This window comes from Vigna unguiculata, chromosome 11, assembly GCF_004118075.2.
Source record: "Vigna unguiculata cultivar IT97K-499-35 chromosome 11, ASM411807v1, whole genome shotgun sequence".
NCBI lineage: Eukaryota > Viridiplantae > Streptophyta > Magnoliopsida > Fabales > Fabaceae > Vigna > Vigna unguiculata.
Window position 1 is genome coordinate 8,130,798 of NC_040289.1, and position 14,163 is coordinate 8,144,960.

General features: G+C 33.9%; 1 protein-coding gene across 1 annotated transcript; it reads right to left on the reverse strand.

The window, feature by feature from the left end:
* Positions 1 to 1,229: 1,229 nt before the first annotated feature.
* Positions 1,230 to 13,775, reverse strand: LOC114169641 (ubiquitin carboxyl-terminal hydrolase 14). The gene is made up of 20 exons (XM_028054882.1): positions 13,503 to 13,775; positions 12,784 to 12,955; positions 12,362 to 12,474; positions 11,920 to 12,256; positions 11,607 to 11,701; positions 10,357 to 10,490; positions 10,220 to 10,276; positions 10,058 to 10,135; positions 9,140 to 9,194; positions 9,013 to 9,054; positions 8,571 to 8,651; positions 6,387 to 6,585; positions 6,235 to 6,292; positions 6,033 to 6,155; positions 5,556 to 5,644; positions 4,527 to 4,616; positions 2,561 to 2,728; positions 2,337 to 2,464; positions 2,102 to 2,231; positions 1,230 to 1,782 (listed from the first exon to the last, which is right to left on the reverse strand). The coding sequence occupies exons 1-20, from the start codon at positions 13,611 to 13,613 to the stop codon at positions 1,610 to 1,612; spliced, it is 2,433 nt and encodes an 810-aa protein (XP_027910683.1). The 5' UTR covers positions 13,614 to 13,775; the 3' UTR covers positions 1,230 to 1,609.
* Between the last annotated feature and the right edge of the window lie 388 nt (positions 13,776 to 14,163).

Consider the following 14,163-nt stretch of genomic DNA (forward strand, 5'->3'; position numbering starts at 1 on the left):
TCCACAAGGTATTCTATCTCTTTTTTCTTCTGCAGCAATGACGGCACAGTCGCGACGGCAATGATGTGGTACAATGAGAGGCTATTCTAGTCCTTGTACCATTAGTATCAAGGTGCAATTCATAATAAACGGGGTGCAGGAAGAAAAAGCCATAGGGTATTTTTATGATTTTTTTTCCGTATAGTTTTCCTAAAATATGAGCTAACTTTCCTAGGTTTTAACCAATCAATATTGTATTTTTGTAGTTTTTTTCCACATGGTTTGGATCAGATTCATTTTAATCGGATTCTCTATGTTGGTCTTGCTCTGACCAAATAACCATGTGTTCATTATGTTTGAAAGTAAAAAATCAGGATAAATATGAAAGGGTTATTCATTTATGGAAATGTGCATCTAAAATGCATCCAGATCAGATTCTGGAATAAATGAAGTAGTTCTTTACTTTCAGAATTTACTTTATCTCCAAGGTTAACAACTCTAAGCTAAAACTGTTGAAGTCTTGATAAAATACGAATTTCTTTCTCTATTGCATTTGATTTGTTATTTTAAAGCAAAGACTTGGTCCGCAATATGTCTGCAAAAGTACTAGTGACAAATTCAGTGCTTTTTTCTGTCCTGCTAAACTTCCTGACTTCCTAACAAACACTCAGGGGGCCTGGCACACTCATGATGAAGAATACAACAGGAACCGACGTGAACTAACATAGTGTAGTAACCTTACTACAAGTAGGAATCTGAAATTTAAACACTCAAACTGAGACTTGTTCATTAGGTCCTTTGATCCTTCTAAAGTCTTCATGGAACTGGAGAAAAGATCCTCTCCCTTTCTTCCATTACTAAACTTTAGAAGAATTATATGTCACTCTATAAAGCGTGTATCATCTTTCATTTCACTAATTTCCACAAAAACTTGAGGATCCATTCCTGACAATTAGACGACTAATAGTGTCTCCTGATTACCTAGTTTTGTCTTTATAAACATAGTTCCTCGGCAAATAAAATTGATTTAACAAAAATATTCTTATGCTTAGTATGAAATATAACAATTCCACAAACTATTCTCCCAAGAATATTCTCATGTAATGACAAATAAAAACTGCATAATCAAATGTCAAGTAAAAATTATAATAAAATCATTCAATTGTTTAAGATAACATGCATATGTTACTGCACTCAAATAAAACATATTTTTCCTCTATAATCAACCAAAGAAAGAATTCAAGTTATTGTTAAAAAGCAAGAAGGAATGAAAGTTGTAATAAACTTTTCAAAGTAACTGGTTTTAGACATCAGAAAAATGAAGCTGTATAACATTCACTATTGTTGTTTAAATTCCTAGAACTGATAATTCGTTGCTACATTGTTACTTGAATACCTAAACATGCAATGTATAAAAGATGAATGAAATGTAATGTTCCAAAGCTTCATTACCGCTAAGAACCAACCAAGAAAAGAAGATTCAGCAAATTAGAGGAATGTTTACCAAGCCACCAAGAGCAGTGTAGCAAATATTCTCACATCAGCGGATGTAGGTGACATCTCTACGCTATCAAAACATCCTGCGCCTCTTACTCGCCTTGTTCAACGCCAACCACTGTATATTCAGCAATTAAAGCCTCTCGAAGAAATAGAGATAGCCCATTTCCTTTGGAGGATTAATGGAAGCCCCAACCTTGTTGTCGTTGAAAATTACCCATCTACCATCTTTTAAAACGTGAGCAACATAGTGACCACAAAGCGTAGAGGTTCCACTGTGGCTTACAATTCCAATAAGTCGATATTCTGGAAGAAAGATTGAACAATAAAATAAGATTGAAAAATTAGTAAAGACAAAAACATGCAACAACATGGTTATCACTTGAATAAAAATTAAATTGAATCCCAGGAAGGAAATGTTATTACTTGGCAGTAACATGAAAGGAAACAATGAAGATTGCACAAACAGACATCAAAATAGCAAGATCATACTTTTCAGGAGGGGTAAAAGTGAAGGTAGGAGTTAAATGATCATGATTCACAATAATTACAATCTTTGACTTTCTTTATTAATTAAAAATAAATAAAACCCACAAGGTACGTAGAGAAAGTGTAAGCAACTTACTCCCTCCTCCATCAGGTAGGTCAACATCATTGGACGTGGATGCAGCATTTGATGGGGTAGCATCCATACTGGAGACTGATGCATTAGGGTTGTTAAATATCCAATCTGTCGCTTTCTCAATGTCACCGCCCTACAGAACAATGATTCCAGTTATAAAGTCAAATATTCTGACACAATTTGTCAAAAAATTATGCTACTGTCACAATGGAAAGGAAAAACAAGAACAGAAAATTACAGATGCCTCCAGAGCCTTTCTAGCAATTTCTTCTTGAAATCCAAATGAAATTAGAGTATCAACTTTTGATTGGTCAACGATTGTCGAAGTTTTAGAGCCATGACCTTTGGAAATAGGGAGGTCAATATCTATCCAAAACAAATTTATCCAGCATTAAGTCCTGCACTGCGAGGTCACTAACAAAAAGATTGTTCTACAAAACAAAATAAAAAAAATTCAGAAACCTGGATCGTCCATGTGAGATAGCAACCAATTCATTGCCTCTTCTACTCCAACATTCGATGTATTTATGGCAGCTTTCTGACAATGGAGAGGATTAAAACCCATGGAAACCAGCTGGGCTACAATTTCTTCATTGGCCCACATTTTGTTTGAATCTTCCTCATCAGGAACTGTAAATCACAAATAATTAATGCCAAGAGATTTGATAATTTACAGATTGAGTTCAGTTACAAATGCAATTGGTTATTTAGCTGAAAAGCAAAATTTATCAGTTAACTAAGGTTGCATAATCAGATTCATCACATGTATTTATTTACAGATAAAATTGGTGCTTCACAAACAATATTACGGACCCAAGGTATAAACATAAGTTATAAGAAATGAACATATTCCGTTGAAAACAGTTTAACAAAGCTGTTCAACTCAAGGTAAAACAGAAACATTGAACTAAAACAGCATGTTTTTAAGACACTACCAACATGTGTTGCGTGATTCTATTGTCTTTTACATTTGATTGGGTGGACATGGTCGGGGGTGCATTGACAATGTTGATTTGTAACTGTTCTTCTATTGATATTCTTATATGAAACAGAGTGTTGTTTGATTATTATTGATATAGAATTGTATATGTTCTGAATGTATTGTGTGTCTAATGCAGACCACACAATGTGTATTTATACTATTGAATATAATCAATAATAATAAAGACACCTAATAATTAGGAATCAGTCATCCTAATTTCTGAGATTATGTATGGTTGATTTCCTAGAAATCTGTAACAACTAATTATATTCTAACAATAGAAATGTTTTGGTAATTTGTAATAGTTCCATTGTCCACACAAATGGAAAAGATTGGTTGTACTCCACTGGCACAAGTATGAATGCCTCAAGTCCTATGCCACTAGTAACATACTCTGGAGGTCCTATTCAATATACACCATTTGAAGTTCAATCACCATCAATGACAGGTTTCTACACAGCCAGATTCATCTTAACCATATCAAAGACTCAAGAAACCCTACAAAGGCTCCTCCAAAAGTTTCGGTTCTTTACAATAGGGTAGGATAAAGCAATATGAAAGTAATTTGGCAAGTCATATAAGGCTAATAAAAAGTATGGAATCACCAACTTGATTAAACATTTGAATGGTTGATATATGAACCCAAATTGGATGTTGATAAGAAACAAAGGGCATTAAGTATTGAAAGGACTTGAGGTTGACTCTAATGCCATGAATTTGAAACTTGTTGAATTCAACAAAGTGAAAAGAACAAATTTTAATTAGGTTGATACTTGAAAGTTTTTCAAAATCTTGATCTAATTCATTCAACTAAATCCAACTCGCTTAACAATGGGTTGGGTTGATTTAATTCTACGCAACCGAACCCGTGAACACCTCTAAGGAGAACCATTGAGTTGAAACAGAGAGCACAAATGCTTTATTTATATTGAGAAAAAAGAATCAACACAATAAATAGACAAGTTTTGATAGTTTCTAATAATAACAAAATATGATATGGGAATAAATAAAATAGTTCATAATAATACAACTACAATATAGATATTTTTTATTATATACACAATCAACTCCTTATTTCTATATTTATAACGATGTTTCTGATTATATAGATTTAACTCCTCATTTCTATAATTATAATAAAAACATTGAGAAGCTAAATTAGTGGACTAAAGCGTCTATGCAATCATCAATAATGGGAGGTGATATTTATACATCATCGCAAGCCAACCAATATATAAGCTCAATCTCTTCAAATCAAAGTCCAGTAGTCTTTATCTAGCGCAATGGGACCTTAGACATACAAAACCAATGTGACACATGTTCCCAATAACACCGAACTTAGTTGACACACTTTCTGCGAATCTGACTTCTATTTAAACAATTATCAGATTTTCTTTGTTTTAAACTCTCTTAAGATATAACTTGAACAGAGAACTTCTCACATACCTCCATCAGGTAACAGCTCCTCCCCAGGCTGGTGACCTTTGCTGCGCATATGACTGATATCTATGATATCAGGAACATCGATATACACATCTGAAACAAGAAAACTGCTTAACAAATTATATAGATCATGGTAGTTGAATCGTGAATCGTACTATTCATAAACATTTTATACACAGTAAAAGAATGCAGTTTATACTTAAATATATAAGATATATAAATATGTAAATAGAAAATTAATAACAAAACAATCTCATAATCAAATAGAGTGGTTGTATCTATGTGTATCTACCATAGAGTTTCACAATTTCAGCAACATGGCCTTCAAAAAACAATGTGGTTGCTGCATAAGATTCCTTCAACTATAGTTATATGCTACTAAACAAATTATGCATTATAGCCATCCAAAAAACAAGTGTTTGCTCCTTGTATCCTAAAGAACCTCAAAAAAATTCTATTCTAATCATTCATAGTTCATCCTCATCGTCTCTAAGATTTACCACCATGTGACCACTGTACTACAAACGCAGAAGCTCAAACCCATTGAACAAACGAATAGAGACATGTACGAGATGACATGCAACCACCACCGCAACAGCGCGCAACCAACACTGCACCATTGTGCGACCACCGCAACAAACAAAGATGATGTGATCACGAGAGGCAAGGAGGAGAGCGTGTTTTCGAGCACACTAACGTTAATAAGTTTCAATGTGCGAAAAATAAAAGGGGGAAAAATTAGGGTTTCAATTTGGGGGTAAATCTGTAGAGGGCAGAACTAAGATTTCAAATCGGGGTAAATTTGTATCGTGAATCGAATCATGATTCGCACGATTTGGACTTGTATCATATGATACGAGTACGATACGGGAGTAAAAACGATACAACTCACGATTCGTATCACCAGGGATCTGAATCGTTTCGTATCGTGAATCATACTATACTTACTACACTGATATAGATCATAAAAATAAAGATCTTAAAAAACTAATACTCTTTTAATGTACAGAACCATATCAAGACAAAACATACCAAGCTTTTTGGGCACCCATCCTGCCTCCATAACAAATCTTCGCATATGTAACACCAGGTAATCAGGAAATGAGGTCAGACCTGCAGTCCTGCGGAATAAATCTTGTTTCAACAGAAAGATTATTTGCAAATGCTCTAACAATAAGGTTGTTAGAATCTTGTGGATATGTTTCATAGATACAGTACTTGTTGATAATAGGATTAATTAGACTGATTCTATATTATGCTATTAACCTAAAATAGAGTAACTAAATATTTTGTAATTATATCTTGTCCTCTATAATGTTAATAGCTTCGATGTGGTCTAAATACACAGAATTCATCAAATGTCTTATTGGTTTCTCTCTTCTTAACAAAGATTATACCAATCACCAAAGTCCATGACTTAGTAAACGATTGACAAAACTAAAGAAAATCCATCAGTGCAACAAGTATGGCACAGCAATTTAATATACTTAGAAACTTCAGTATGCTTACTTCAGTGCTGTAGTCTTTGTCTTCAAAGCAGTACTGTAAAAATCATGTATCTCCTCAGGAGCCGAAAAGTTTGCAAGGCATGTTTCTAAAGGCACCCTCGGACGCACAATCTCATCAGCATTTCTGTCAGAATAAATATGCTCAGCAGCATTCAAAGAAACTTATGAATGAAATAGTAAGATTTCTGAGCATCTTAACTTACATTTCCTTTCCTTCTGCAAGTCTTTCTTCTTTCAACTTTTGAAAGGATTCTAGCTCTCCTGAAATTTCTCAAACAAAACAAGTATTAGATTTGAGTTGACATCCAGAAGACATCTCAATCCTTAAGGTAAGTCTAGTAACCTAAATACACACCTTTGTTAGTTGCTTCATGTAAGGGGATATTGAGAGAAAGAATGTAATCATTCCTTCTATTATATGTAACTTTTCCAGAAGAACATAAAATTCTGTCTTCAATACCAAATTTGAAACTCCTCGATGGATCCAGTTCAATTTTCCCAGTATTAGCTCGTTCAACTTGATCAATAAAATGTAGGAAAAATTCTAAAGCATCCTAACATCAAATTAGAATCAAGCAGTCAAAAGACGGCAAAATAACATGCAAAACAGTATGTGGCATATTAAACAAAGAACAGCAAAAAAGATTTGAGCATGCCTATCCTATTTAACGTTCATCTCATGTATAAACTGTTCCGTACCAAAAGCCTGGTAACGCAGATAAATCTTACGGGGAAAAATGAACAGACAAATTTAGAACACCATATTGTGACACATTATTAACATTGAAGGAGAGAGTGCTCTCCTATGTTTTGTTCTTTTCATTCCATTAAATAAAAAACCTTTCACGACGACTCAACAATAGCTTGGACAATTAGAATAAGAATAGCCTAGATATTTTGAACCAATGTTTTAAATCTTGGATTGCAGAGCATAGCAGCCAACCCGATAGCTGTAGTGGAATGACTGCTATTCTGAATTTTAATATATATATATATATATATATATATATATATATATATATCCTATTATTCTAATAACCTATTATTGTTATTATTATATATAGTATGATATGCTGCATATTTATCTCTACTATATGATCAAATAATATATAATTAATAATGCTTTTCAATATTTTTTATATATTCTTAAATATTACAAAGTATCTTATAGTTTTACAAAAGTATAACTAACACTAAAAAAACAGCAAAAGAACCATTTCCCCAATTTAAAGACGGTTTTGGGTATGGAAGGGCCCAATTTGGAGTCAGGCACAACACCTTGTCTGACTTAGAAACAAAAAAGAAAAAAAAAACAGCCACTATCTCTCAAGCTATCCAACCGACTCCACAGAATTCCAACCAACTTTTCTCAAAAACATTTGTAACCGTAGACAATGGCAAAATTTCCCAAGCAAAGGGACTGAACAACTGGAGAATGACCATACACCACCAAATATGACCAAAAACACACCGCCACGGATGGCAAGACAGGTGACATGGTTTCAGGAAAAGAAAATTAGTAGCAATTATATCCAGTCTGCTTTAACCTCAAGTTTTTGCCGCTACAGCTACGAGACTAAACTGCGCTGCCAGGGGCTGCCCAGCTACACAATGGCACTATGGCATGCTATTTTCAACCCTGTTTTCAACAGCCTCAGTCTTCAACTGAATATTGTGAATTACTGATAAATTTTACCAATTGCTCATAAATCACCAAGACCACAGTGCACAAATGTTGGGCAATAAATGGTGTAGAGAATATAAAGAATTTCCCTAAAAGACAACTAGAATCTAATTTGCCTTCATCTTCAAGAGACATTTTCAAGAGAGGAAGAATTTATTTCATGTTAAGATAATGGGAAGTATACTGCAACTTGGAAATTCAAAATAGTACACCATCAGCATGTCAGACTTAATGCTAAATGCATGCACGTATTGTGGTTATTTGAGGGAATTGATGTTTTATCACATTATTCAATCTTCGGGACTCTAAATATGTTTCATTGCCTGTGAATTATGCACCCTAATTGATCTATAAAGGGAACATAAGTGCTTCATTTCTTGTACTTAATTGCATTCCTTTTGTTTTAAATAAACGACCTTTGTAACTTAAGTATTTACATATTTTTCAGTTAACAGTCAAAAACTCACTTCTTTGCATGAATACATTCACTATTTCAATATAGCAGTCTATCTGATATCTCTTACGGATTTACTCCCTAATAATTGTAAGAAATCAATAACATAATTCAAAGATACATCTGAAGCATTAATGATATTTTTGCTGCATTTTTAACTTTATTATTATCACTGTTTCCAACACATCTTTGAAAATAGAAAACAACGTGAAAACAAAGTGAGTTTATGTTATTAATACTGAAAAAAAAAATTAATTAAAAACAGAAAAGAATCCCAAATCAGATGGCCGCTTAAGTTTGCATCCAAAAATTCATAAAATTATTTGACATATAAAACAGAAAAATATCAAATGCGTATATCATTAATAGATGGTTAGGGAAAAAATAGTTACTAAACATACCTGTTGCCGCGTAGATGAAAATTCAGGATGGCTGGCAGCAATTACAGATTTAAACATGCGTGGACGTATCCCTTCTTGTTTCTAATGTTTGAAGAAAGTAGACATCGGCAGACAGAATAAATGAGCAAAGAAAATGCATCAAGACAAGAAATGTCAAAGCGGATGTGTAAAAACATTATCTGAAACTTCAACCAAAAGGTATAGCAACACAAAAAACCCCATCCTAATTAAATTTCATGCCATGCAAAAAACAAATAATCAAGAAAAGGCTAGGAAAGCACTAAACCACATAAACCTGGAGAAATTTTGAAAAAATAAAGAATAAATGAACAAACAAACAAACAAACAAGTACTCAACCAATTTATGGAAATTCTATTCTGTAATCACTAAGATAAATGTAGAGTAAGGATTTTCAAATCATCGAAGAGCCAGAAAGCTTACAGCAGTTGTAGTTGAAGTTACAGTGTTTTCCTTTTCATCATTCTGTGTGCCAGACAACAGTAACTTATAATTAGCAAAGACTCTAAACAAATTTTTGATTAATATTTACTGAGTTATGGGGGCCTACTTCAAATGCCGGAACAGAATATTTGCCAGAAAGTAAGCCGTGTGCCAATTTAGTCCTGACAATAAATAAAACTATAATTAAATTTCTATAAATTCTAATGATAATTAAATAAAAAGCACCTCTGCCATGAAAACCTCCTTTCATATACATTTTCTTACATGTAGGAAACGAAAATTCTCCTATAACTTACAAGTACTATTACACACATTGATTTGTGCACACAAAAATAACCTATCAAATCCATCTTTACCACAGTAAAACTGAATTACAATAAAAGGAAACACCTAAATACACAGTAAAACAAATGCTATCAAAACAATATACCCGCCCCACACCTATTCTGGTTACTGCACGGAATCAGATATCTCTTGTGTGCAACTATAAATTTAAATAATGTACACTACAACAAATGAAAATTTCATTTTTTATGAAATATTTCATGAATCAAAAATACAAATGGATATAAAAATTTATAGATATGCATAAGTCATAAGATGCTTGACATGGAATGGGTAGCTGAATTATGTGTTGAAACCCTAAACATAGATCACTTATGATGGATTCGTGTGCTATTGCTAGGTCATCACCCGAATATAATGCATTGGATGACTTGTGTATAATCTTAAATGAGCCAGTACTGCTGTATTGGCAGTGATGACAAGTAGTTTTGGATAAGCTAAGTCCTTTTTCAAACAAATGTATGAAAAAACTTATCCACGAGTGTCTAATTAGGTTTGGAACTTGGAATAGCATCACTTTGACAGGAAGCCTATGGAGGAGGATACTAAAACCAGCTAGCTACTTAGCACTATGATTTGTTAATTTATATACAGAAAAGTGGCTTTAAGCCAAAAAGTCCTACGACTTTGGTTATAAGCTTTTTGTAAACACAAAATATCCAAACATGCATGCACTTACAGCTGCATATTTAGGTCAACAGTTGGATCGGCAGGAGACATCTCAAATGCCTTCTTTAGACTTTGGCTCAAGTAGTACCTAAGAATGAAACAACAGAAATTGAAGTAAATGCAAACAAGGTTCTAACAGACAGTTGCAAGAAAATGAAAGACATGCACAGACCGTGATATGAAGGATCTTGTTGAAAATACAACTTGCATATTTGCTGCCATATAACAACTGCAAGAAAACAAAATGCAATATAAAAGTGTCAAACTAGTATTTTATGATGAGCAGCAAATAATAGGAACCAACTCTACCTGTTTCCAATATTGACCAACCCTGTATATCCAGGTCCAAAAATTGGATATACTTCTTGTCCACTTTCTTGTATTCGATTCCAATCAAAATTAGTATTTTGATCGAGTTCTCTTTCAGCAGTTGTCATTTCAGTCTGAACATAAGAAAGTGACATTTGAAAAAACAATTGAGTAAAGTACTATTTAATTAATGGTAAGTACGCTCTTACAATGCCTGTTGGAGTAACAAGACAAAACCTTATTCTCAAGCATCTAATTGAATATTCAACCTCAGCACTACTTATAAACAGCATCCATCAAAAGAAGTATTGCCTCCAAACAGTGGGTGACGTTACTATTTAAATTTTGTTGTTTGGAATGATAAAATATATATAATAGAAATGTGAAAGGCAAACACAAAACCCAAACACTCATATTTATAGGTATCCTACAGCCAAGTAAATGTTTTACTTGTCTCAAATAGCAAACCCTACATATACAAGTCTCTAATCTCAACATTATAACTAATACTTGTAGAAATTAAGAAAACACTAAACGTCCAACATAGGATATCATTTTAATATGTCTCCATGGACCTATTGTCTACCAAATACATAGGGAAAAAATAATGACTATATAAATACACCATGAAGCTGTAAGATATGACAGAAGTGTCTTTACATCTTGTTGGAGATCTCACATTGACAAGGACTAAGGCCAAATTATAATATATAAGTGAGGTGCAATCCTCACCTAACAAGCCAGTTTTGTAGAGTTTAATACATATTCCAAATGAACATGCTCAAGAATGAATTATACAATATGTATGATGCAGCTTTAAGTTTTCATGCAACTTTAAGTTGCTTAATTATCTTTTTGAAAGAATCTTGGTATAATTTCCTTTCGTAAACTCATACATCCAGTTATGCGGTTTATCTTTCAGTTTATTTTTGTATCATTGATTCAGAAACATCAATGTATAATAAAAAATATTATGTTATGTAAATGTTCCTTTATGTAAATTTTATTACTCACTTTGGGAGAGGTCCGATAAAGACCTGACAACAACATACCTAACAAACCTTACTAGGACATGATTTGATACCACATTATAAAGTGAACATAAGTCTAACTCAATCGCAAAACAAGTTAGGATAGTTTGCACTCACTTATATATAAGATAATTTGGTCATATCTTTAATTGATATGAGATCTTCAACATATATCTTGATTGTGTGTGCAAAAGTATCTCTAGGAGACGAATAACGAACCTTTTGTAGCGATGAAAAGTCAATGCCAAAAAAAGCCAGATGTTGGGCTAGTTGTGGATCCAAGACACTTTCATCCTCTGGATAGGAGAAAACATCTGAGCTGCCACAATACATTAGCCATAATTAGCACACAGCACAGGAAAAATAACCATCTTATATAGCATAGAGCACACTTAGATTATATGGTTTCAATGATATGTTTAGGCTAACTATATATTTAGGTATAACAATTTCCTTCACAATTACAGACTGCACTCATACAAGTAAGACATTGATAATAATAAATAACATATATTCAGCAAGAAGGCATCACCTGCCGCTTCCAAATCAGCAGTGACAGTCCCAAGCTTTACAGCAAGAGGGTAGCCTGTCTCCCGGTAATGCTCAACAGCATGGTTGTTCCCTCCAGTTCCATCCCAGTTTTTCCTCCCACAAAGTATCATTCCATCAGTCAAGTTTAGCCAAAGATTCTCTGTCTTGTCACATTTAGCACATTTCCACCCAGATGGCGGAATAACAACACCATTGTCAATCTGTTGTAAATTCATTGCATAGGAACTAACTTGTTTTTTATCAGCAGTCCAGGCTGCAAGTTCCTCCTTTCGTTCAGCACCCTCAGCTAGTAAAATAGCATCAACTGCCAACCTTACCTAAAATATTTTTGAAAAATCTTTAAGATGGATAAAATTCCACTTCTCCTTAATCAGTAGAAGGGGAATTAAACAAACAAAAAATCAAAAGCGGAGAAAATGTACCTTCTCTGGCAATTCCACAGAAGGGAATGGAAGAGAAACATACTCGGGTAATATAACTACACTATGAGTTTCCTCATACTCGGGCTCATTATTATCAAATCCCCCATCAATACCTACAAATTAGTAAGAGGATAAAGTTATGTTACACAAAAACGGAACAGCTTGTCAAAAACTCATTATTGGAACTAATAATGATATAGCCTTCAAAAAACTGCCAAAGTGGTAACTCCACAACCAATACCTAGAATGTTCAAGCTACATACCCCAGTGTGACAAACAAGAATTTATAAATGACAAATACAGAAGTCATGTTTAACAACTGAACAAAGATTGCAAACAAACACAAAATCGTCATAAAGCTAACCAGAGATGCAGGATAACAAAATAAGACCAGGAAGGAAATGTTTCTTTTACTAACGCACCAATAGCCAAGAGGGTAGGTTTCTTAGAAGGTCTGTCTTCTGGAACTAACTTCTTAGTCTGCTTTATATGCAAATAGACAGGATTGCCGGTCTTCTCGTAATTCCAACCAACAAAATCCTTCCCAAAAGCAAGAAAAGTGCACATGTCGATGAACAAACCACCTTCCGACCTCTAAAATTCATCATAAACAAAAACTAAAAAAAATCAGCACCGAGCATCAATTTCCTGCATTGTGAAGCTCTAAACACATTGTAACATACTAAATCATCAATCATTTCCAATTAGAGGAATCCAAAACTATTCACATTAACATAAAAAATTCTCAATGCTGCTGTGCTGAATAACGACAAACCACTTCGCATATTCTCATCACTTCCCATGCCGTAACAACTAAAATATCCATAACTTCCAGTAAGAGAAATAAAAAACAAGTCACATCAGCATTTAAATTCTCAATGCTGAAAACAGCACAAAACCACCAGCGTATTCTCAACACTTCGCCCGCTGTATCAGCAACCACTCAACAATCGTCACAAAAACTAATGTCAAAAATTTCAAACAAAAGTTAACTAAACAAACGGCGCGGATATCATAAATCACTTAATGCCTTCAAATTCTGAAAAGAAAAACCAAATTACAACAATCGAAGAGTTAAACGAAGCTGGTTTAAACAACAACTCATCATTTCCAGAAGTATACGAAGGAAAGAAAGCATCACCGGAGTGTCGAAGGACACGCAACATTCGTGCTTGTAGATGCGATTGGTCGGTTCGGGGATCCGTACCCGAGCGAGATTGGAGCGGAGCAAATCCAAGGGTTCGATTGTCATCGCGACGGAGACACCGGAAAACCCTCGCGCGGAACAACAAGAAATGAAAAAAAGAAAACGCGATATGAGAAAGAGAGAGAAATAGAGAAAGAATCGAGTCTTTCTCAAGTCATTCCACGAAGCAAATGTAGTCTCACTCACTAGGTGGCTTTGCTTCAATACAGTGTAACTTTCTTGTTTTTAATTCGGCTGCAATGCAAATAAAATTTCAAAAGCGGACCGGGTTGATCCGGTGGTAGAACTCTAGAGGTACAACAGTTTTTCATATAGTTAAAAAATAATTACTATAATAAAATTAATTAAAAAATGTTAGTACAATTAATATTAAAATTATAAGTAGGGATGTCAACAAATTTCGTACCGCAAATATCCGTGGATAAAACCCGCAACGGATAGGAAATAGATACCCGTGAGTAACGGGTACAGGTATTTTTAATACCCGCATATTAGCGGGACGGGTATGGGTATCATAGTATTTGTACCCGTGTCCGATATACTTTAACTTAAATTAAAAGAAATAAAAAAAAATACATTATTAAAATATTAACAT